The sequence below is a fragment of the Carcharodon carcharias genome, chromosome 34, assembly GCF_017639515.1.
Source record: "Carcharodon carcharias isolate sCarCar2 chromosome 34, sCarCar2.pri, whole genome shotgun sequence".
Lineage (NCBI taxonomy): Eukaryota > Metazoa > Chordata > Chondrichthyes > Lamniformes > Lamnidae > Carcharodon > Carcharodon carcharias.
The window spans coordinates 23,422,257-23,445,004 of NC_054500.1; the positions used below are offsets into that span (position 1 = coordinate 23,422,257).

General features: G+C 51.6%; 1 protein-coding gene across 2 annotated transcripts in view; it reads left to right on the forward strand.

Moving 5' to 3' along the window:
- Nucleotides 1-4,194: 4,194 nt before the first annotated feature.
- Nucleotides 4,195-22,748, forward strand: part of ppp1r14ab (protein phosphatase 1, regulatory (inhibitor) subunit 14Ab) — a 44,370-nt gene continuing 25,816 nt past the window's right edge. The window contains exon 1 of one of the 2 annotated variants that reach the window (XM_041179484.1): nt 4,195-4,470. In XM_041179484.1, coding sequence (XP_041035418.1) covers nt 4,285-4,470 — 186 coding nt within the window. In that variant the 5' untranslated portion in view covers nt 4,195-4,284. The remainder of the gene's footprint in view (nt 4,471-22,748) is intronic. The other variant, XM_041179483.1, reaches the window with a different exon arrangement.

The window sequence follows — 22,748 nt, forward strand, 5'->3', positions numbered from 1 at the left end:
AGCAAAATACTGCGGATGCTGGAAATCTGGAACAAAATCAAAAATAGCTGGAAAAACTCAGCAGGTCTGACAGCATCTGCGGAGAGGGACACAGTTGGCATTTTGAGTCCGTATGACCTTTCATCAGAACTAAGGAAATAGAGAAATGAGGTGGAATATAAACTGGTAGAGTGGGGGGTGGAACAGGTAGAGCTAGATAGAGGGCCAGTGATAGGTGGAGGCAAAGAAGAGATTGCCAAAGATGTCATAGACAAAAGGACAAAGGGGTATTGACAGTGGTGATACTATCTAAGGAATGTGCTAATGGAGATATTAAGGATAGCAAGCAGGACAAGATGTGACAGATAGCCCTAGTGTAGGTGGGGTGGGGTGGGGGGGGAAGGGATCGAAATGGTCTAAAAGGTGGAGATAAACAATAGATCAAAATAAATTTAAAAATAGGTGGGAAAAGAAAAATATATTTGCAAAAAAAATTACAAAATATTGCAAAAAAGGGGGATCGGAAAGGGGTTGGGGATGGAGGAGAGAGTCCATGATCTGAAATTGTTGAGCTCAATATTCAGTGTGGAAGGATGTAAAGTGCCTAGTTGGAAGATGAGGTGCTGTTCCTCCAGCTTGTGTTGAGCTTCACTGGAACAATGCAGCAGGCCAAGGACAGACATGTGAGCATGAGAGCAGGGTGGATTGTTAAAATGGCAAGCGACAGGAAGGTCTGGGTAATGCTTGCGGACAGACCGAAGGTGTTCTGGGAGAGATTTGGAACTCTCTTCCACAAATGGCAACAGATGTTCAATCACTTGTTAATTTTAAATCTGGGATTGATAGATTTTTGCTGTTCAAAGTTATTAAGGGATATGAGGCAAAGGTGAGCATATGGAGTTAGGTCACAGGTCAGCCTCATTGAATTAGGATTCACTGAATGGTGGAGCAGGCTCAAAGGGCTGAATGTCTTCCTCCTGTTCCTATATTTTAATGATCCCTATTAACTTCAGTTTTGCTAGGGCTCCTTGATACCACACTTGGTCAAATGCTGCCTTGATGTCAAGGGCAATCACTCTACCCTCCCCTCTGGAATTCTTGTTCCATGTTTGGGCCAGACCTGTAATGAGGTCTGGAGCCAGCTGACCCTGGCAGAACCCAAACTGAGCAAGTTATTGTTGCATTATTGTTGTTATTCTGAAGAGGAGTTATTTTGGCAGGAAGAATTAGAAAGAAGCATATTATCTAAATGGTGTGAGATTGCAGAGCTCTGAGATGCAGAAGGATCTGGGTGTCCGTGAATCGCAAAAGGCAGGTACAGCAGGTAATTAAGAAAGCTAATAGAATGTCATCATTTTTGTGAGGGGAATTGATTGCAAAAGTAGGTTAAGTTTCAGTTGTACAGTGCACTGGTGAGACCACATCTGGAGTACTGTGTACAATATTTGTCTCCTTATTTAAGGAAGGATGGGAATGCTTTAGAAGCAGTTCAGAGAAGGTTTACCAGACTAATACCAGGAATGGGCAGATTGTCTTATGAGGAAAGGTTGGACAGGTTAGGCTTGTATCCGCTGGAGTTTAGAAGAGTGAGAGGTGACTTGATTGAAACATATAAGATCCTGAGGGGTCTTGACAGGGTGGGTGTGGAGAGGGTGTTTCCTCTTGTGGGAGAATCTAGGACTAGGGGTCACTGTTTAAAAATAAGGAGTTGCCCATTTAAAACAGATGAGGAGAATTTTTTTTCTCTCAGGAGGTTGTGAGTCTTTGGAACTCTCTTCCTGAAAAGGCAGTAGAAGCACAGTCTTTGAATATTTTGATTAACAAGGGGGTGAAAGTTTATCGGGGGTGGGCAGGAATGTGGGGTTGAGGTTACATTCAGATCAGCCATGGCCTTATTGAATGGGGGAGCAGGCTCAAGGGGCTGAGTGGCTTCTTCCTGCTCTCGGTTCATATGCTGGGATGTTGGTATGTTCATATGAATGATGGGCAGATTCCTCAGTCCAGGGAGTAAAGGTCGATTGTCACATCTCAACTGAAACATGTTTGACCACAAAATGAAAAACAGAAGCAAGAACTATCTTCACAAGTAAACAATTTGAGATAAAAATCCCATTGTGAGGCAAATGCCCACAGTTTGCGACAATTCCATCTTATCTCGGCTCCTGAGAATCCAATCACTCTGAAAACAAGAATGCTTTCAGTATTCCCTTTGGTTTCACCCCTTGAGGGAGGGCAGACACACTCTGGTCACCACGGTTTTCTGCTTAAGGAAAAATGACCTGCAGCAAGTGAGAGATAAAATGTGAAACCTTTACTGAACAGCAGAGAGCTCCCTTGAGCTAAATACCCAAGTGGCAGAACTCTGTATGAGGAGATACTGATGTTGTGCCAGGAGCATTTCAAATGCTCCTTTTATTATTTCACTAATAAAGAGCAAACAGTTTAAGAAAAGGTAAAATAGTTAAATCACCATTTTTTTTCCTGTTTCAGTATTTTACCAGCTGCAATGTACATGGGGACATCACATGGTCATGAAAGGTGCCAGATAATTATAAATTCATTCGTAGAAAGACAGACAAAAGATCTGGAGCTAACATTAGGACAGAAGAGGAGAATTTGCATTTATTCAGTCTGGAATGCGCTGCCTGGGAGGCTGGTGGAGGCGGGTTGCCTCACATCCTTTAAAAAGTACCTGGATGAGCACTTGGCATGTCATAACATTCAAGGCTATGGGCCAAGTGCTGGTAAATGGGATTAGGTAGGTAGGTCAGGTGTTTCTCATGTGTCGGTGCAGACTCGATGGGTTGAAGGGCCTCTTCTGCACTGTGTGATTCTGTGATTGTATATAGTGCCTTTCACATTCTCAGTACATTGCAGACAATGAATCAATTTTGAAATGTAAATGGCTGTTGTAAAACATTGGGAGACAGGGCAGCCAGTATGCACACAGTAAGATCCCACAAGTTGCACGTGAAATGAATGGCTGGTTAATGTGTTTTCTTGTGCCGTTGGTTGATCATATTAAATTAAGTTTTATGAAGAATGAGCCACACAATCATATTGCAAAGATAAATACACATTGGCCAGGCTGCTGCCTTCACTGCATTGAACACTCCTGCTGAACAATGGAAGACAATTATAAACACACATTAGTGTCCAATATTAAATTTCCATTGAAAATTCCTGATTCTCACTGGATAGTTTACAAAGCAGAGTCCTTTAAACGCAATGGATAGTTTACAAAGCAGAGTCCTTTAAACCCAGCCAGAGCACAGGATTAAATATAAAACAAAAGCAAAATATTGCAGATACTGCAAATTGGAAATAAAAACAACATGCTGGAAACACTCAGCAGGTCTGGCAGCATCTGTGGAGAGAGGAACAGAGTTAACATTTCAGGCCATTGATGTTTCGTTAGAACAGGAATAAGCTTTTGCACTTACACCACAACAACAGGAACAATAACATTAGTGTGCATTTGTATAGTGTGTTAACATATTAGGATGTACTGACATCACCCACAGAGCGTTAATCAGACACAATTTACCACCGAGGGGCCATAATGAGATGCAAGGACACGTGTCTAAAGGCTTGGTCAAGAAGGTAGGTTTTATGGAGCGTCTTAAAAGATGAAGAGATGGAGAGGGTTAAGGAGTCTGATTCCTCCATGACCTCTCTCCCAATATCTCTGTAACACCCCTGCAGATGCACAGCCCTCTGAAATCTCAACTCCCCTCCATTTCTGGCCTTTTCATCCCTGATTTTAATCATTCCACCACTGGAGGCTGTGCTTTCAGCAGTCTGGGCCCTAAACTCTGGAATTCCCTCCCCATAACCTCCCCATCTCTCCCTCCTCCTTTAAGACCCTCCCTCCGCCTTTGATCAAGCTCTCGATCACCTGCTCCTTATGTGGGCTGGAATAACTGCCTCCCCTGTGGATTGTATGTTAACATTTTTTTCTGCTAGCCCTCTCTGGGTGACACTTAAATTGCTTTTGTTTTATATTTAATCCTGTGCTCTGGCTGGGTTTAAAGGACTCTGCTTTGTAAACTATCCGGTGAGAATCAGGAATTTTCAATGGAAATTTAAGTGCTGACACTTTCTGATCCGCATCTGGACCAGGAAACTGGCACCGAGAGGAGGCTGTGACTCTCCCTTTGAGAATCAGGAGGCTGGGCTGGGCTGGGAAGCGTGTGCGGTGGGCGCTAGGACCCGGCCGCAGCCCTGGTCCACCCTCAGCATCAGCGCTGCGCTCAGACCCCGTCGTCGGATCGCGGAGTCTTCTGGCGGAGTCTCTGGCGGAGGATGGCAGCTTACCGGGTCGGGAGGAAGGGGCAGAGCCGGTTAGCGGCCAGTCCCAGGGAGCCCGGGGCCGCCCTGCAGCGCAGACAAGCCCGGGTGACGGTCAGGTACGACCGCAGAGAATTACAGAACCGGCTGGACGTGGAGAAATGGATCGAGGAGAAACTGGTGCAGCTGTATCAGGAGCAGGTAACTCCCGGAGTGACCCTGTCCCGGAGTGACCCTGTCCCGGAGTGACCCTGTCCCGGAGTAACCCAGACCCGGAGTGACCCAGACCCGGAGTGACCCTGTCCCGGAGTAACCCAGACCCGGAGTGACCCAGACCCGGAGTGACCCTGTCCCGGAGTGACCCTGTCCCGGAGTGACCCTGTCCCGGAGTAACCCAGACCCGGAGTGACCCAGACCCGGAGTGACCCTGTCCCGGAGTAACCCAGTCCCGGAGTGACCCAGACCCGGAGTGACCCAGTCCCGGAGTGACCCTGTCCCGGAGTAACCCAGTCCCGGAGTGACCCAGTCCCAGAGTAACCCAGACCCGGAGTAACCCAGTCCCGGAGTGACCCAGACCCGGAGTGACCCAGACCCGGAGTGACCCAGTCCCGGAGTGACCCTGTCCCGGAGTGACCCAGACCCGGAGTGACCCTGTCCCGGAGTGACCCTGTCCCGGAGTAACCCAGACCCGGAGTGACCCAGACCCGGAGTGACCCTGTCCCGGAGTAACCCAGACCCGGAGTGACCCAGACCCGGAGTAACCCTGTCCCGGAGTAACCCAGACCCGGAGTGACCCAGACCCGGAGTGACCCAGACCCGGAGTGACCCAGTCCCGGAGTAACCCTGTCCCGGAGTAACCCAGTCCCGGAGTGACCCAGACCCGGAGTGACCCAGACCCGGAGTGACCCAGACCCGGAGTGACCCTGTCCCGGAGTGACCCAGTCCCGGAGTGACCCAGACCCGGAGTGACCCAGACCCGGAGTAACCCAGACCCGGAGTAACCCAGACCCGGAGTGACCCAGACCCGGAGTGACCCAGACCCGGAGTGACCCTGTCCCGGAGTGACCCAGACCCGGAGTGACCCAGACCCGGAGTGACCCAGACCCGGAGTAACCCAGACCCGGAGTGACCCAGACCCGGAGTGACCCAGACCCGGAGTGACCCAGACCCGGAGTGACCCTGTCCCGGAGTGACCCAGACCCGGAGTGACCCAGACCCAGAGTAACCCTGTCCCGGAGTAACCCAGTCCCGGAGTGACCCAGACCCGGAGTGACCCAGACCCGGAGTAACCCAGTCCCAGAGTAACCCAGTCCCGGAGTGACCCAGACCCGGAGTGACCCAGACCCGGAGTGACCCAGACCTGGAGTAACCCTGTCCCGGAGTGACCCAGACCCAGAGTGACCCTCTCCCGGAGTAACCCAGTCCCGGAGTAACCCAGACCCAGAGTAACCCAGACCCGGAGTGACCCAGACCCGGAGTGACCCTGTCCCGGAGTGACCCAGACCCAGAGTGACCCAGACCCGGAGTGACCCAGACCCGGAGTAACCCAGTCCCAGAGTGACCCTCTCCCGGAGTAACCCAGTCCCGGAGTAACCCAGACCCGGAGTAACCCAGACCCGGAGTGACCCTGTCCCGGAGTAACCCTGTCCCGGAGTAACCCAGACCCGGAGTGACCCTGTCCCGGAGTGACCCAGACCCGGAGTAACCCTGTCCCGGAGTAACCCAGACCCGGAGTGACCCTGTCCCGGAGTGACCCAGACCCGGAGTAACCCAGACCCGGAGTGACCCAGACCCGGAGTGACCCAGACCCGGAGTGACCCTGTCCCGGAGTAACCCAGTCCCAGAGTGACCCTGTCCCGGAGTGACCCAGACCCGGAGTGACCCAGACCCGGAGTGACCCTGTCCCGGAGTAACCCAGTCCCGGAGTGACCCAGACCCGGAGTGACCCAGACCCGGAGTGACCCAGACCCGGAGTAACCCAGTCCCAGAGTGACCCTCTCCCGGAGTAACCCAGTCCCGGAGTAACCCAGACCCGGAGTGACCCAGACCCGGAGTAACCCTGTCCCGGAGTAACCCAGACCCGGAGTGACCCAGACCCGGAGTGACCCAGACCCGGAGTGACCCAGACCCGGAGTAACCCAGACCCGGAGTGACCCTGTCCCGGAGTGACCCAGACCCGGAGTGACCCTGTCCCGGAGTGACCCAGACCCGGAGTAACCCTGTCCCAGAGTAACCCAGTCCCGGAGTGACCCAGACCCGGAGTGACCCAGACCCGGAGTAACCCAGTCCCAGAGTAACCCAGTCCCAGAGTGACCCAGTCCCGGAGTGACCCAGACCCGGAGTGACCCAGACCCGGAGTGACCCAGACCCGGAGTGACCCAGACCCGGAGTAACCCAGTCCCAGAGTAACCCAGTCCCGGAGTGACCCAGACCCGGAGTAACCCAGACCCGGAGTGACCCTGTCCCGGAGTAACCCAGACCCGGAGTGACCCAGTCCCGGAGTAACCCTGTCCCGGAGTAACCCTGTCCCGGAGTAACCCAGACCCGGAGTGACCCTGTCCCGGAGTGACCCTGTCCCGGAGTAACCCAGACCCGGAGTGACCCTGTCCCGGAGTGACCCAGTCCCGGAGTGACCCAGACCCGGAGTGACCCAGACCCGGAGTAACCCAGAACCGGAGTGACCCAGACCCGGAGTGACCCAGACCCGGAGTAACCCAGTCCCAGAGTAACCCAGACCCGGAGTAACCCAGACCCGGAGTGACCCTGTCCTGGAGTAACCCAGACCCGGAGTAACCCTGTCCCGGAGTGACCCAGTCCCAGAGTGACCCAGACCCGGAGTAACCCAGACCCGGAGTGACCCTGTCCCGGAGTGACCCTGTCCCGGAGTAACCCAGACCCGGAGTGACCCTGTCCCGGAGTGACCCAGACCCGGAGTGACCCAGACCCGGAGTGACCCTGTCCCGGAGTAACCCAGTCCCGGAGTAACCCTGTCCCGGAGTGACCCAGACCCGGAGTGACCCAGACCCGGAGTAACCCTGTCCCGGAGTGACCCTGTCCCGGAGTAACCCAGACCCGGAGTGACCCTGTCCCGGAGTGACCCAGACCCGGAGTGACCCAGACCCGGAGTGACCCTGTCCCGGAGTAACCCAGTCCCGGAGTGACCCTGTCCCGGAGTGACCCAGACCCGGAGTGACCCAGACCCGGAGTAACCCTGTCCCGGAGTGACCCTGTCCCGGAGTGACCCAGACCCGGAGGTGACCCAGTCCCAGAGTAACCCAGACCCGGAGTGACCCAGACCCGGAGTGACCCAGTCCCGGAGTGACCCAGACCCGGAGTGACCCAGACCCGGAGTGACCCAGACCCGGAGTGACCCTGTCCCGGAGTGACCCTGTCCCGGAGTGACCCTGTCCCGGAGTGACCCAGTCCCAGAGTGACCCAGACCCGGAGTGACCCAGACCCGGAGTGACCCAGACCCGGAGTGACCCAGACCCGGAGTGACCCAGACCCGGAGTGACCCAGTCCCGGAGTAACCCAGACCCGGAGTAACCCTGTCCCGGAGTGATCCAGACCCAGAGTAACCCTGTCCCGGAGTAACCGAGACCCGGAGTAACCCTGTCCCGGAGTGACCCAGACCCGGAGTGACCCTGTCCCAGAGTGACCCAGACCCGGAGTGACCCAGACCCGGAGTGACCCAGACCCGGAGTGACCCTGTCCCGGAGTGACCCAGACCCGGAGTGACCCAGTCCCGGAGTGACCCAGACCCGGAGTGACCCAGTCCCGGAGTGACCCTGTCCCGGAGTGACCCAGTCCCGGAGTGACCCAGAACCGGAGTGACCCAGTCCCGGAGTGACCCAGAACCGGAGTGACCCAGACCCGGAGTAACCCAGACCCGGAGTGACCCAGACCCGGAGTGACCCTGTCCCGGAGTGACCCTGTCCCGGAGTGACCCAGACCCGGAGTAACCCAGACCCGGAGTGACCCAGACCCGGAGTGACCCAGTCCCGGAGTGACCCAGACCCGGAGTAACCCAGACCCGGAGTAACCCAGACCCGGAGTGACCCAGTCCCGGAGTAACCCAGACCCGGAGTGACCCTGTCCCGGAGTAACCCAGACCCGGAGTGACCCTGTCCCAGAGTAACCCAGACCCGGAGTAACCCTGTCCCGGAGTGACCCAGACGCGGAGTGACCCTGTTCCGGAGTGACCCTGTCCCGGAGTGACCCAGTCCCGGAGTGACCCTGTCCCGGAGTGACCCAGACCCGGAGTGACCCTGTCCCGGAGTGACCCAGTCCCGGAGTGACCCAGACCCGGAGTGACCCAGACCCGGAGTGACCCTGTCCCGGAGTGACCCAGTCTCGGAGTGACCCTGTCCCGGAGTGACCCTGTCCCGGAGTGACCCAGTCCCGGAGTGACCCTGTCCCGGAGTGACCCAGACCCAGAGTGACCCTGTCCCGGAGTGACCCAGACCCGGAGTGACCCAGACCCGGAGTGACCCTGTCCCGGAGTGACCCAGTCTCGGAGTGACCCTGTCCCGGAGTGACCCAGTCCCGGAGTGACCCAGACCCGGACTGACCCAGACCTGGACTGACCCAGTCCCGGAGTGACCCAGACCCGGAGTGACCCTGTCCCGGAGTGACCCAGACCCGGAGTGACCCAGTCCCGGAGTGACCCAGACCCGGAGTGACCCTGTCCCGGAGTGACCCAGTCCCGGAGTGACCCAGTCCCGGAATGACCCAGTCCCGGAGTAACCCAGTCCCGGAGTAACCCAGACCCGGAGTCACCCAGACCCGGAGTGACCCAGTCCCGGAGTGACCCAGTCCCGGAGTGACCCAGTCCCGGAGTGACCCAGTCCCGGAGTGACCCTGTCCCGGAGTGACCCTGTCCCGGAGTGACCCAGACCCGGAGTGACCCAGACCCGGAGTGACCCAGTCCCGGAGTGACCCGGACCCGGAGTGACCCAGTCCCGGAGTAACCCAGACCCGGAGTAACCCAGTCCCGGAGTAACCCAGACCCGGAGTAACCCAGTCCCGGAGTGACCCAGACCCGGAGTGACCCAGACCCGGAGTGACCCAGACCCGGAGTGACCCAGACCCGGAGTGACCCTGTCCCGGAGTGACCCAGTCCCGGAGTAACCCGGACCCGGAGTGACCCAGTCCCGGAGTGACCCAGTCCCGGAGTGACCCAGACCCGGAGTGACCCAGACCCGGAGTGACCCAGACCCGGAGTGACGCAGTCCCGGAGTGACCCAGTCCCGGAGTGACCCAGTCCCGGAGTGACCCTGTCCTGGAGTAACCCAGTCCCGGAGTGACCCTGTCCCGGAATAACCCAGACCCGGAGTGACCCAGTCCCGGAGTGACCGAGTCCCGGAGTGACCGAGTCCCGGAGTGACCCAGTCCCGGAGTGACCCAGTCCCGGAGTAACCCTGTCCCGGAGTGACCCAGACCCGGAGTAACCCAGTCCCGGAGTAACCCTGTCCCGGAGTGACCCAGACCCGGAGTAACCCAGTCCCGGAGTGACCCAGTCCCGGAGTGACCCAAACCCGGAGTGACCCAAACCCGGAGTGACCCAGTCCCGGAGTAACTCATTCCCGGAGTGACCCAGTCCCGGAGTAACTCATTCCCGGAGTGACCCCGACCCGGAGTGACCCAGACCCGGAGTGACCCAGTCCCGGAGTGACCCAGTCCCGGAATAACCCAGTCCCGGAGTGACCCAGTCCCGGAGTGACCCAGACCCGGAGTGACCCAGTCCCGGAGTGACCCAGTCCCGGAGTGACCCAGTCCCGGAGTGACCCAGTCCCGGAGTAACCCGGACCCGGAGTGACCCAGTCCCGGAGTAACCCAGACCTGGAGTAACCCAGTCCCGGAGTGACCCAGTCCCGGCGTAATTCAACCCCGGAATAACCCTGCCCCAGAGTTACCCAGCCCCGGAGAAACTCAACTCCGGAATAACCCTGTCCCAGAGTGACCCATACCCGGAATAACCCAGTCCCGGTGTAACTCAACCCCGGAATAACCCAGTTCCGGAGTGACCCAGTCCCGGAGTGACCCAGTCCCGGAGTGACCCAGTCCCAGAATAACCCAGTCCCGGAGTAACTCAACCCCGGAATAACCCAGTCCCAGAATAACCCAGAACCGGAATAACCCAGTCCCGGAGTAACTCAACCCCGGAATAACCCAGTCCCAGAATAACCCAGAACCAGAATAACCCAGTCCCGGAGTAATTCAACTCCGGAATAACCCTGCCCCAGAGTGACCCAGCCCCGGAGAAACTCAACTCCGGAATAACCCTGTCCCAGAGTGACCCATACCCGGAATAACCCAGTCCCAGTGTAACTCAACCCCGGAATAACCCAGTTCCGGAGTGACCCAGTCCCGGAGTGACCCAGTCCCGGTGTAACTCAACCCCGGAATAACCCTGCCCCAGAGTGACCCAGCCCCGGAGAAACTCAACTCCGGAATAACCCTGTCCCAGAGTAACCCAAACCCGGAATAACCCAGTCCCAGAGTAACCTAATCCCGGAGTAACCCAGTCCCTGAGTAACTCAACCCCGGAATAACCCGGTCCCAGAGTGACCCAAACCCGGAATAACCCAGTCCCGGAGTGACCCAACCCCGGAGTGACCCAACCCCGGAATAACCCTGTCACAGAGTGACCCAAGCCGGGAGTAACCCAGCCCCGGAGTAACGCAGTCCTAGAGTAAATCAACCGTGGAGTGACCTAATCCCAGAGTAACCCAACCCTGGAATAACCCAGTCCCAGAGTGACTTAATCCCGGAATAACCCAACCCTGGAATAACCCAGTCCCGGAGTGACCCAGTCCCGGAGTAACCCAATCCCGGAATAACCCAACCCCGGAATAACCCAGTCCCAGAGTGACCTAATCCTGGAGTAACCCTGTCCCAGAGTGACCCAAACCCAGAATAACCCAAACCTGGAATAACCCAGTCCCTGTGTAACTCAACCCCGGAGTGGCCCAGTCCCGGAGTGGCCCAGTCCCGGAGTGGCCCAGTCCCGGAGTGACCCAGTCCCGGAGTGACCCAGTCCCGGAGTGACCCAGTCCCGGATTGACCCAGTCCCGGAGTGACCCAGTCCCGGAGTGACCCAAACCAGGAATAACCCAGTCCCGGAGTAACCCCAATCCCGGAGTAACCCCAGTCCCGGAGTAACCCCAGTCCCGGAGTAACCCCAGTCCCGGAGTAACCCCAATCCCGGAGTAACCCCAATCCCGGAGTAACTCAATCTTGGAATAACGCAATCTCAAAGTAACACAACCCCAGAGCAACACAATCCATTATCAGGATCAGGTAACTCTTGTAGTAACTCAATCGCGAGGTAACTGAATCCTGGCATAACTCAATGCAGCATCAGGGTCAGCTAAATCCCAGAGTCGCTAAATACCGTAGTCTCACAATCCCTCCTGGAATATCCCAATCCTGTCTCAGGATCAGGTAACTCCTGGAGTAACACAATCCCAGAGTAACACAATCCCAGAGTAACACAATCCCAGAGTAACACAATCCCAGAGTAACACAATCCCAGAGTAACTCAGTCCAGGACCTGGTAACTCTCAGAGTGCCCCACTTCCGTATCAGCATCAGGTAACTCCCAGAGTAACACAATTCTGGATCAGGTAACCCAACCCAATCACTGATTAACTCACTCCTGTATCAGGATCAGGTTACTCCCGGAGTAACTTGCTCCTAGAGTAACTCGATCCTGGATTAATGCTTTAGTTAAGGTCCCACACAGGAGATTAATAAACAAAACTTGAGTACATGGGATTGGGGATAATGTAGTGGCATGGACTGAGAATTGCTTAAGAGTCAGAAAACAGAGAGTAGCAATAAACATATCATTCTCTTGGGGGCAGGCTGTTACTGGCAAGGTACCACAAGGATCAGTTCTGGGGCAACAGCTGTTCACAATCTTTATAAATAATTTGGATGTGGGGACCAATTGTAATATTTCAAATTTGCTGATGACACCAAACTGGGTGGAAACTGAAGTTGTGAGGAGGCTTCAGGAGGACTTGGACAGGCCAAGTGAATGGGCTAGGACATGGCAGATGGAATATAATGTGAAGAAATGTGACGTTATTCACTTTGGTAGAAAAAACAAGGCGGCAGAGTATTTGTTAAATGGTGAGAGGTTGGGAAGTGCGGGTGTCCAAAGAGACCTGGGTGTCCTTGTTCATGAGTCACTAAAAGTTAGCATGTAGGTGCAGCAAGTAATTAGGAAGGCAAATGGTATGTTGGTCTCCATCGCGAGGGGATTTGAGTACAGGAGTAAAGATGTCTTGCTGCAGTTATATGGACCCTTGGTGGGAACTCACCTGGAGTATTGAGCACAGTTTTGGTCTCCTTATCTAAGGAAGGATATACTTGCGATAGGAGTGTAGCAGAGGTTCAGCAGGTTAATCCCTGGGATGGTGGGATTATGAGAGATTGAGGAAACTCTAGAGGAAACTTCTCGGGAGTTTTGAAGAATGAGAGGTGACCTCATTGAAATTTTCAAAGTTCTTACAGTGTGTGACAGGGTGGATGTGGATAGGATGTTTCCACTGGCTCGGGGAGGGGAGGAGGGGTCTAAAACCAGGGAACACAGTCTCAGGGTAAAAGGCGGGCCATTCTCGACTGAGATGAGAAGGAATTTCTTCACGGAGTGTGGTGATTCTTTGGAATTCTCTACTCCAGGGGGCTGTGGAAGCTCAATCATTGAGTGTGTTCAAGACAGAAATCAATGGATTTCAGGATATTAATGACATCAAGGGATATGGCGATAGTGTGGGAAAGTGGCATTGAGATAGATGATCAGCCATGATCTAATTGAATGGTGGAGCAGGCTCAATGGGCTGGATGGCCTACTCCTGCTCCTATGTTCCTAACTCAATTCAGGATCAGATAACTCCCTGAGTAAGTCAACCCCTGAGTAATTCAATCCAGTATCAGGATCAGGTAACTCTTGTAGTAACTCAATCGCGAAGTAACTGAATCCCGGCATAACTCAATGCAGCATCAGGGTCAGCTAAATCCCAGAGTCGCTAAATCCCAGAGTCACACAATCCCGGAATAACTCACTCCTGGAATATCCCGATCCAGTCTCAGGATCAGGTAACTCCTGGAGTAACTCAATCCTGGAGTAACACAATCCCAGAGTAACTCAGTCCAGGACCTGGTAACTCTCAGAGTGACCCACTTCCATATCAGCATCAGGTAACTCCCAGAATAACTCAATCCTGGATCAGGTAACCCAACCCAATCACCGAATAACTCACTCCTGTATCAGGATCAGGTAAGTCCTGGAGTAACACACTCCCAGAGTATCTCATTCCTTTATCAGGATCAGGTTACTCCTGGAGTAACTTGCTCCTAGAGTAACTCGATCCTGGATTAATGCTTTAGTTAAGGTCCCACACAGGAGATTAATAAACAAAACTTGAGTACGTGGGATTGGGGATAATGTAGTGGCATGGACTGAGAATTGCTTAAGAGTCAGAAAACAGAGAGTAGCAATAAACATATCATTCTCTTGGGGGCAGGCTGTTACTGGCAAGGTACCACAAGGATCAGTTCTGGGGCAACAGCTGTTCACAATCTTTATAAATAATTTGGATGTGGGGACCAATTGTAATATTTCAAATTTGCTGATGACACCAAACTGGGTGGAAACTGAAGTTGTGAGGAGGCTTCAGGAGGACTTGGACAGGCCAAGTGAATGGGCTAGAACATGGCAGATGGAATATAATGTGAAGAAATGTGACGTTATTCACTTTGGTAGAAAAAAACAAGGCGGCAGAGTATTTGTTAAATGGTGAGAGGTTGGGAAGTATGGGTGTCCAAAGAGACCTGGGTGTCCTTGTTCATGAGTCACTAAAAGTTAGCATGCAGGTGCAGCAAGTAATTAGGAAGGCAAATGGTATGTTGGTCTCCATCGCGAGGGGATTTGAGTACAGGAGTAAAGATGTCTTGCTGCAGTTATATGGACCCTTGGTGGGAACTCACCTGGAGTATTGAGCACAGTTTTGGTCTCCTTATCTAAGGAAGGATATACTTGCCATAGAGGGAGTGCAGCAGAGGTTCAGCAGGTTAATCCCTGGGAAGGTGGGACTGTCTTATGCGAGATTGAGGAAACTCTAGAGGAAACTTCTCGGGAGTTTTGAAGAATGAGAGGTGACCTCATTGAAATTTTCAAAGTTCTTACAGTGTGTGACAGGGTGGATGTGGATAGGATGTTTCCCCTGGCTCGGGGAAGGGAGGAGGGGTCTAAAACCAGGGAACACAGTCTCAGGGTAAAGGGCAGGCCATTCTCGACTGAGATGAGAAGGAATTTCTTCACAGAGTGTGGTGAATCTTTGGAATTCTCTACTCCAGGGGGCTGTGGAAGCTCAATCATTGAGTATGTTCAAGACAGAAATCAATGGATTTCAGGATACTAATGACTTCATGAGATATGGAGATAGTGTGGGAAAGTGGCATTGAGATAAATGATCAGCCATGATCTAATTGAATGATGGAGCAGGTTTGATGGGCTGGATGGCCTACTCCTGCTCCTATGTTCCTAACTCAATTCAATTACAGGGAGAATGGGATTGAGAAACTTATCAGCCATGATTGAATGGCGGGCAGGCTCGATGGGCCGAATGGCCTAATTTCTGCTCCTATGTCTTATGGTCTTATGGATCAGATAATTCTCTGAGTAAGTCAATCCTTGAGTAACTCAATCCGGTATCAGGATCAGGTAACACGCTGCCAGAGTAACTCATGCCAGTGTTGGGAGCAGGTAATTCTTGGAGTAACGCCCTCCCGGAGTAACTCCCTCCCATACCAGGACCAGGTAACTCCCGGAGTAACTCAATCCGGGAGTAACTCACCCCACTATCCGGGTCAGGTAACCCCAGGGGTTCCTGGAGTATCTAACTGCAGTCGCATTTATATTCAGAAGCATCTCAATCCTAGAACACTTAACTCCAGCAGGAGATCACTCCTGGAGTATCCAACTCCAGGGGCATCTCATTCCCAGAGCATCTAACTCCAGGAGGATATAATTGCAGGAGCATTCCAGGACTCCAGGAGATTGCACTGAGCCTCCAGCCCTGATCCTTGTGTTCAGGTCCCTGGAGTAGGACTCAATGCGACAAACCTTCTGACCCAGTGCGAGATTGATGCCTGCTGTGCCACTACTGACAACACCTGCAGCCTGCTAACCCACGTCTGTGGAGACTTGCCCCAGAGAGACAAGAAAATTTGGAATAAGTTGGAGGAGGGAGGGAAGATAATTCCACTGAGAGTTAATTGACAGAATGGAATAAATCATAGAGCTATGGGGAGGGTATAGGAGAGTGAGTATAACAAGATAGAACAAGGGGCCAATGGGCTGAATGGCCTCCTGTAAAATAACTTGACTTAATGACATTTTTATGGTAGCTTTAGTGCCTCAGCTGGGGACAGAATTAATGTTAATTCCCACAGTGAACAAGAAATTAATGTGCCTATTTCCAGCGTTGTGATCCTGCCTGTGCCCTGTCAGTCTGAGATGATGAATTGAAACATGACTTATCAAATAAGGTAACTGTCACTGCTGAAATATTGCTGTATAGGCTTATCAGTGACATTCAGATACATGCAATTCTTTGAGCAAGTGAAAAGATGAAGTCACTTGTAGCCCTTGCCAATAAATAGATTCTGAAATAAAATGATCGTGGGTGTTGTATATCCACATATGGTGCAGAGAATGATTCTGGTAGGCAGGGTTTTTGGAATAGATTGTCATCCTGTCTGGAAATGTTCCCATGTGTCCTTCCTCTTAAAAAAAAGGACAGTGTGCGGTTTCTCGATATTTATAATAAACCCCTGCTTTGAAAAGTTTAACCAACCATAGACTCCCACTGGGTCAATGCCTTTCCTATCAGCTTTCCCAGATTGGGAACGTGATTAGGATTTTGCCCTCAAGCTTGCCTCTCCCGTGTGGACCGGTTCCCCACTTTTGGGGTCGCCTTTTGGTGGGCAGGCTGGGAAATTAACCAGAGAAGCCACCATCACTTATTGGGCAGTATTTCATTCAAGAGAAGCCCCAATCTTCAGGGTCTTGGCAGAACAATGGTGTAAGCATTGACCTTTCAACTCTCACACCTGGGTTCAGATCCACCCAGACCAATGGGATGGCAGTTCCCACTCTCGGTTGACTGCGTGTCATGGCAACAACAGCTTGCATTTTAGTGTGTGCACCTTTAATGTGATCAGTAGCTCCCAAGGCCGCTTCACAGTGTTATCAGGCACTATTTGACACTGAGCCGCTTAGGAGATGTTAGGACAGGTCAAAGCTCAATCAAAGAGGTCGGTTTTAAGGAGCATCTTAAAGGACAGAGGCGGAGAGGTTTAAGGAGGGAATTCCAGAGCTTAGCACTTGGGCATGGCCGCCAATGGGGGAGTGATTAAAATCAGGAACGCTGAAGAGGCCAGGAACGCAACAGATATTTAAGTCCTTCCGGACTTGATCTAAAGTTGTTGAACTCAATATTATGAACTCTCTCCTCCATCCCCACCCCCTTTCCAATCTCCCTTTTTTCCGATAATTTATATAGATTTTTCTTTTCCCACCTATTTCCATTATTTTTAAATGTATTTCCATCCATTGTTTTATCTCCACCTTTTGGCCTATTTCGATCCCTTCACCCCACCCCACCCCCACGAGGTCTATCTGTACCTTGCTTGTCCTGCTTTCTACCCTTAATTAGCACATTCCTTAGATAATATCACCACCTTCAACACCTCTTTGTCCTTTTGTCTATGACATCTTTTGGTTATCTCCACCTATCACTGGCCCTCTATCCAGCTCTACCTGTCCACCCCCCCCCCCCCTTTAAACCAGCTTATATTTCACCTCATTTCTATATTTCTTAGTTCTGTTGAAGAGTCATACGGACTCGAAACGTTAACTGTGTCCCTCTCCGCAGATGCTGTCAGACCAGCTGAGTTTTTCCAGGTATTTTTGTTTTTGTTACAGATATTTAGAGGGTTGTGGGGCTTGAGGTGGGGCAGAGTTAGAGAGGGGTGAGGACATGGAGGGATTTGAAAACATGGATGAGAACATGGTGGGAAGATGGTGATTATTGAAGGTCCCATGCTGGAATGTGAGGGTGGGCGTTGGCTGAGGAAGGTTTAAGTGTATTGGCTCCATTGATGGGATACCCACTGGACTGTTCTTTCAAGTGAAGGCTTGCCTTTTGGGTGAGGGTCAAGTGAGCAGCAGTGACCCTCGAAACTGCCTATCAGTGCGACCCAATAGCTCCTGGAGTGGGATTGAGGGGAATAATTAAGAAAGCCAGGTATGAGACACTAAAACGTGAGGTTAGCTTGCGCTGGTAAGTGGAATGAAACTTAACTCACTGATTTTTCTTTTTGGATTTTCTCCTCCTTCCTGGTGCTCTCACACTGAGCTGGTTCTATGTTTGTCTGATAATTCCCCCAACCCAACAGTTCCATATGTGAGTATCTGGGTGGGAGCTGTGGGAAGGCTGTCCAACTTTGGAAGGCTTCACAGCTGAACTGGATTCTGTAAAAATCCTGGAACTCCCTCCCTAACAGCACTGTGGGTGTACCTACACCACAGGGACTGCAGCTGCTCAAGAAGGCAGCTCACCCACCACCTTCTCAAGGGCAACTAGGGATGGGCAATAAATGCTGGCCCAGCCAGTGACGCCCACATCCCACGAACAAATTAAAAAGAAATTCGACTGCATAAGCACACTCCCTAGTGTTGTTGCTACACAATGGATCTTATTCTCCTCCTCCCCACTACTCTCTAGTCCTGGCGGGGGCGGGGGGTGGGGTGGAGTTGCCTGTCGAGGCCAATTGCCCTTGCCTCCACCCCTCCAAATGCAGGAGATCAGTACAGAGCACACATCGAATCTGGCACAGTTCGGGCTGTATAGTTTAGTAGTCCATTTTATGTACACTGGAGGTTTCGAGGGGGAGCTCTATAATGTATTTCATAACTAGGCTGCCAAACTGAAAGATTTTGAGATCTCGCTGTGAGAGGGGACTCCTCAACGCAGCCCCTCTTTGGCCTGTCACTGTGGAATTGTAACCGTGTGTGGGGCGTTAAGGGACCCGGGGAACCCAGTGAAACCTGAAAGTGTTGGAAACCCTCACGGACGCGGCTGCATTTTCCTGGCAAAAAGCTTCAGACGTGAAGTGGCAACTCTCCGCAGATGCTGCCTGCATATTTCCAGAATTTCCTTATTTCTAATTTCACATCTTCAGCATTTTGCTTTTGTGTTGCAGCCCGATAGACTGGTTCGGCAAGCTTTGGCACATTGCTTGTGGATGAATGAATGACGCAATGACCTTTGGCTGTCTTTAGGGCATGGGACAGGGCTGCAAGATAGCTATGGATTAGAGAGTCCATTCAGCCCATTGTCATTTCTCCAAAGCTTATTGATAAAATGTCTGAGTCTCTTAATTCGCAGTCGCTCAATTCCATTTATCCAACCATTTTAAAGCGCTAAATTTCACTGTCCTGGATGACACATGTTGCTTAATTCAAATTGTTGAATTATGGAACAAGAGAATGAATGAAGGAATAAATATTTTCCAGGGTGCTGGGGAGATCTCTCCTGCTCTTTGTGAACATATTGGTCATGGGGCTATTCCCATTCACCTCAGAGGGCAGGCAGGGCGTAGGTTTAATGTCTCATTCTTAACTCCTGGTTTTCATCCGCTTCATGATTGACCGCAAAGGGTTAACTGACCGGAACATATCGATATCTCGTAGCAACGATCAGTGAAGCAGGAGTATGCACAACCACCAGCCAATAATCCTGCAATAACTATCTCCCCAGCTCCTAGTCTGTAATTAATGCTTCGATTCGCTCCTTTTTATTGATAATAGATCGCAAAGCCGGGTTTTATCTTCACATCGTCATGACCTCAAATGATTATATTATGAGAACGTCAGAGATAAGAACAGGAGTAGGTCATCTGCCCCTTCAAACCTACTCCCCTTTTCCATAAGGTCTTCTACCTCAACTCCGCTTCCCTGCACTATTCCCTTAGTATCCAAAAACCTAACCACCTCTGTCTTGAAGATATCCAGCCCTTAAGCACCCGTAGCTCCCTCTGGGATAGAGGATTTCAAAGATTCACAACCACCTGAGTGAAGAACTTCCTCCTCACCTCAGCCTTAAATGGCCGACCCCCTTATCCTGAGATTGTGACCCCGTGAGGAAAGGAACCGGCTGACTGGAATATCACTTCTGGCAGGGAGAATCCCAGACTCTGGATCATCCAGCATATCGATTTCTACGTCCTTCGTCTGTCCAGTGGGGCCCCTAAGCAGATAGAAATGATAGTGACCGGATAACAGTGTTTGACAAGGCTTCAGATAACTGACTTGCAACTGGAAAATGTCACACTGACATTTGAAACATAAAAAGTAGGAGCAGGAGTAGGCCATTCGGCCCCTCAAGCCTGTTCCTCCATTCAATGTGATCCTGGCTGATCCTCTATCTTGATGCTGTACTCTTCCCTGTACCCCTTGACGTCTTCAGCGTCTAGTGGTGTCTCTATTCCCTTCTTAAATAGAAGGGAAGTTTGGCCCTTGATTTCCATTCTGGGCAGGCACTGCACTGTTGGCCCCAGTTGGGCTGCAGAGCGGAACTGTATCAGTGCCTCTGTATCACAGGAGAAGGGGGCAACCTCAGGATGCCCCAAAGCGTTTCGCAGCCAGTGACGTTATCATTTTGGAAGCGTGGTCGTTGCACTGTAGGAAACGTTGCAGGCAACTGCGCACAGCAAGATCCCACAAACGGCATTGTGGTCAGTCAATGTGACTTTGCTGATAAAGGTTAAGGATAAGCTACTCAAAAAAAAAATCTACAATCCTCAAACTTTGAAACAATAAAGAATTTGATTCACAGCCAATGTGGTGTAAACAGGCACTATCTCCCCCATTGTCCCAGTGAATTCACTGGAGCTGTTCTGTACATAAAACGATAATAGGAATACAAACAGGAAATGCTGGAAGCACTCAGCAGGTCCAGCAGCGTCTGTGGAGAAGCAGAGTTAATTTTTCAGGCTGACAGCTCTCTTCTGGGACTGTTCTGATGCACTGACCTGAACCGTTCACTCTGTTACAGAATGCTGCCAGTTCTGCTGAGTCGTTTCCAGGGTTTTCTGCTTTTATTTCAGACTTCTAGCATCTGCAGTATTTTGCTTTTATAAGGAGGTATTACAATAGATCATCAAAGGCTTGGTTAAAGAGGCAGGTTTTAAGTTCTATCTTAAAGTATGAGAGCGGGGGTGGGAGAGAGAGAGAGATGGAAAGGTTTAAGGAGGGAATTCCAGAGCTCAGAGCCCAGGCAAATGAAGGCACAGCCGCCGATGGCAGAGCGATGGAAATTGGGGATGCTCAAGAGGCCGGAATTAGAGGACTGCTGGGATTTCGGAGGGCTGTGGGGTTGGAGGAAGTTACAAACCTGAGGAGGGGCGAGGCCACGGAGGGATATAGAAATGGGGGTGAGAATCGAGGCAGTGCTGGAGTGGGAGCCAATATAGCCATCGAGCAAAGGGCCAATAGGTCCCAGATAAGGGTAGTGGAGGCAAGACTCCTCAAAGCGATTACAAGGCAACTGAATTCCATGGTGTGAGTTGAGATATAGGCAGCAGAGTTTTGGGGTAATGATTGCCTCCACACTCTACATCCCTTCCTCCTCATTCCAATAATTCCTCTGATTTCCCCTTGCGGCTGAATATAGGGAAAGGGGGGTAAATCTGATGAGGGGTGGTCACCTTCAGAATTTGTGAAGCCCCCAACCATCCCCATTCCTGACACTTAACTGCGGCTAATGCTGTTAACCCTGGCTTCAAACTATCCCTGACCACAGGAAGCATACGTGGAACAAATTGTGTGGGGAGGGGATTAAGTTGGGAGGGTCAGGTGCCTTTAACAGTGTCTACCCCTTTAAAAGAGTGTGTGCTCAATTACAAGGGTGTAAATGTTTGGAGTGTTCTGTAAGCCAATGGCTTGGCCCTTGGTTTGTTTGTTATGCAGTCCCCTTGAATTCCTTGCTATTTGCTGCCAGACTGCCAATTGGCTGTTTAAATAGCAAATACGTGGGGAATGAGTTGGGATGCCAGAACCTGGTGAGTGTAAACAGATTCCGTTGTGCATTACGCGTCGATTGTTAGTGTTGTCCCCTTACCCTGGAGCTCAGAGGGGTGCGGGCTCTCACACATCGACAACCTGAGGGAGGTCAGCCATATCGGAAGTCCTTGGGGTTCAAAGGTTAAGCTGAGCTCCCGTTGGTCTGTTCGCAAGATGGGCACCAATGAGGAATACTCGCCCCTTCCAGGGAAAATCTACTGATCTTTCCCCCTCATGGAATTCAGTTGCCTCGTCATCGCTTTGAGGAGTCTTACCTCCACCACCCTTACTTGGGACTTGTTGACCGCTCATGGGGAGAAGAGATTTGTCATGTTAATTCTAAAGTTGTTTCTTGTTACAGTATTTTGAACTCTCTGTTTGCTTGCCCTCCTGGCACGTTTTAGTTGGATGTGGTTTTCTCGATCTATCCTTTCCATTCTTTGTATCTAAGACTATCCCTCAACTGCCTCCCTTTAAGGCTGAAATTTCTTCGGTTTTTCCTGATGAATCCATCTTTCTGATGTCTGAGATCAAACTCCCCGTTTTTCAACAAGAGAGAGACTTGGATTCTTATAGCTCCTTTCACCACCTCAGGACATGCCAAGGTGCTGTCCAGCTAATGAAATTTGAAGTGCAGTCACTGTTGCAATATTGGAAGCACAGCAGCTAAGTTGTGCACAGCAAGATTCCACAAATAGCAATGCGATAATGATCTGATCATCTGTTCTTGGGTGTCAGTTGAAGAATAACTATCCATGCCCCACCACACAAATTTCAGACCATAATCCAGGCAGACACTCCCAGCGCCAGTACTGAGGGAATGCTGACCTGTCAGAGGTGTCGTCTTTCGGATTGAGGCCTTGTCTGCCCCCTCAGACGATCCATAGGATCCCACAGCCCCGATTCGAAGAAGAGGGGGCAGAGTTCTCCCTGATGTCCTGGCCAACATTTATCCTTCAAACAGCATCACTGAAACAATTAACCTGGTCAGTGTCACATTGTTGTTTGTGGGATCTTGCTGTGCACAAATTGGCTGCCATGTTTCCTACATTACAACAGTGACTACACTTCAAAAGTATTTCATTGGCTGTAAAGCGCTTTGGGGCATCCTAAGGCCATGGAAGGTACTATATAAATGTAAATTTTCCTTTTATTTCTCTCTTTGCTGTTTGCTATAATCCCTGGATCACCTTATTACCTGGTCTGGTGTATAGTGGCTCCAAGTGTTGCATGGTTTAACTTGAATAAACTGAGCACTGATCCAGCTGTCATTTCCACACCATAAAAGGAAAACCTAAATCCCTTTTCAGGATTGGAAGAGCGGTTTCTGCCTTAAATG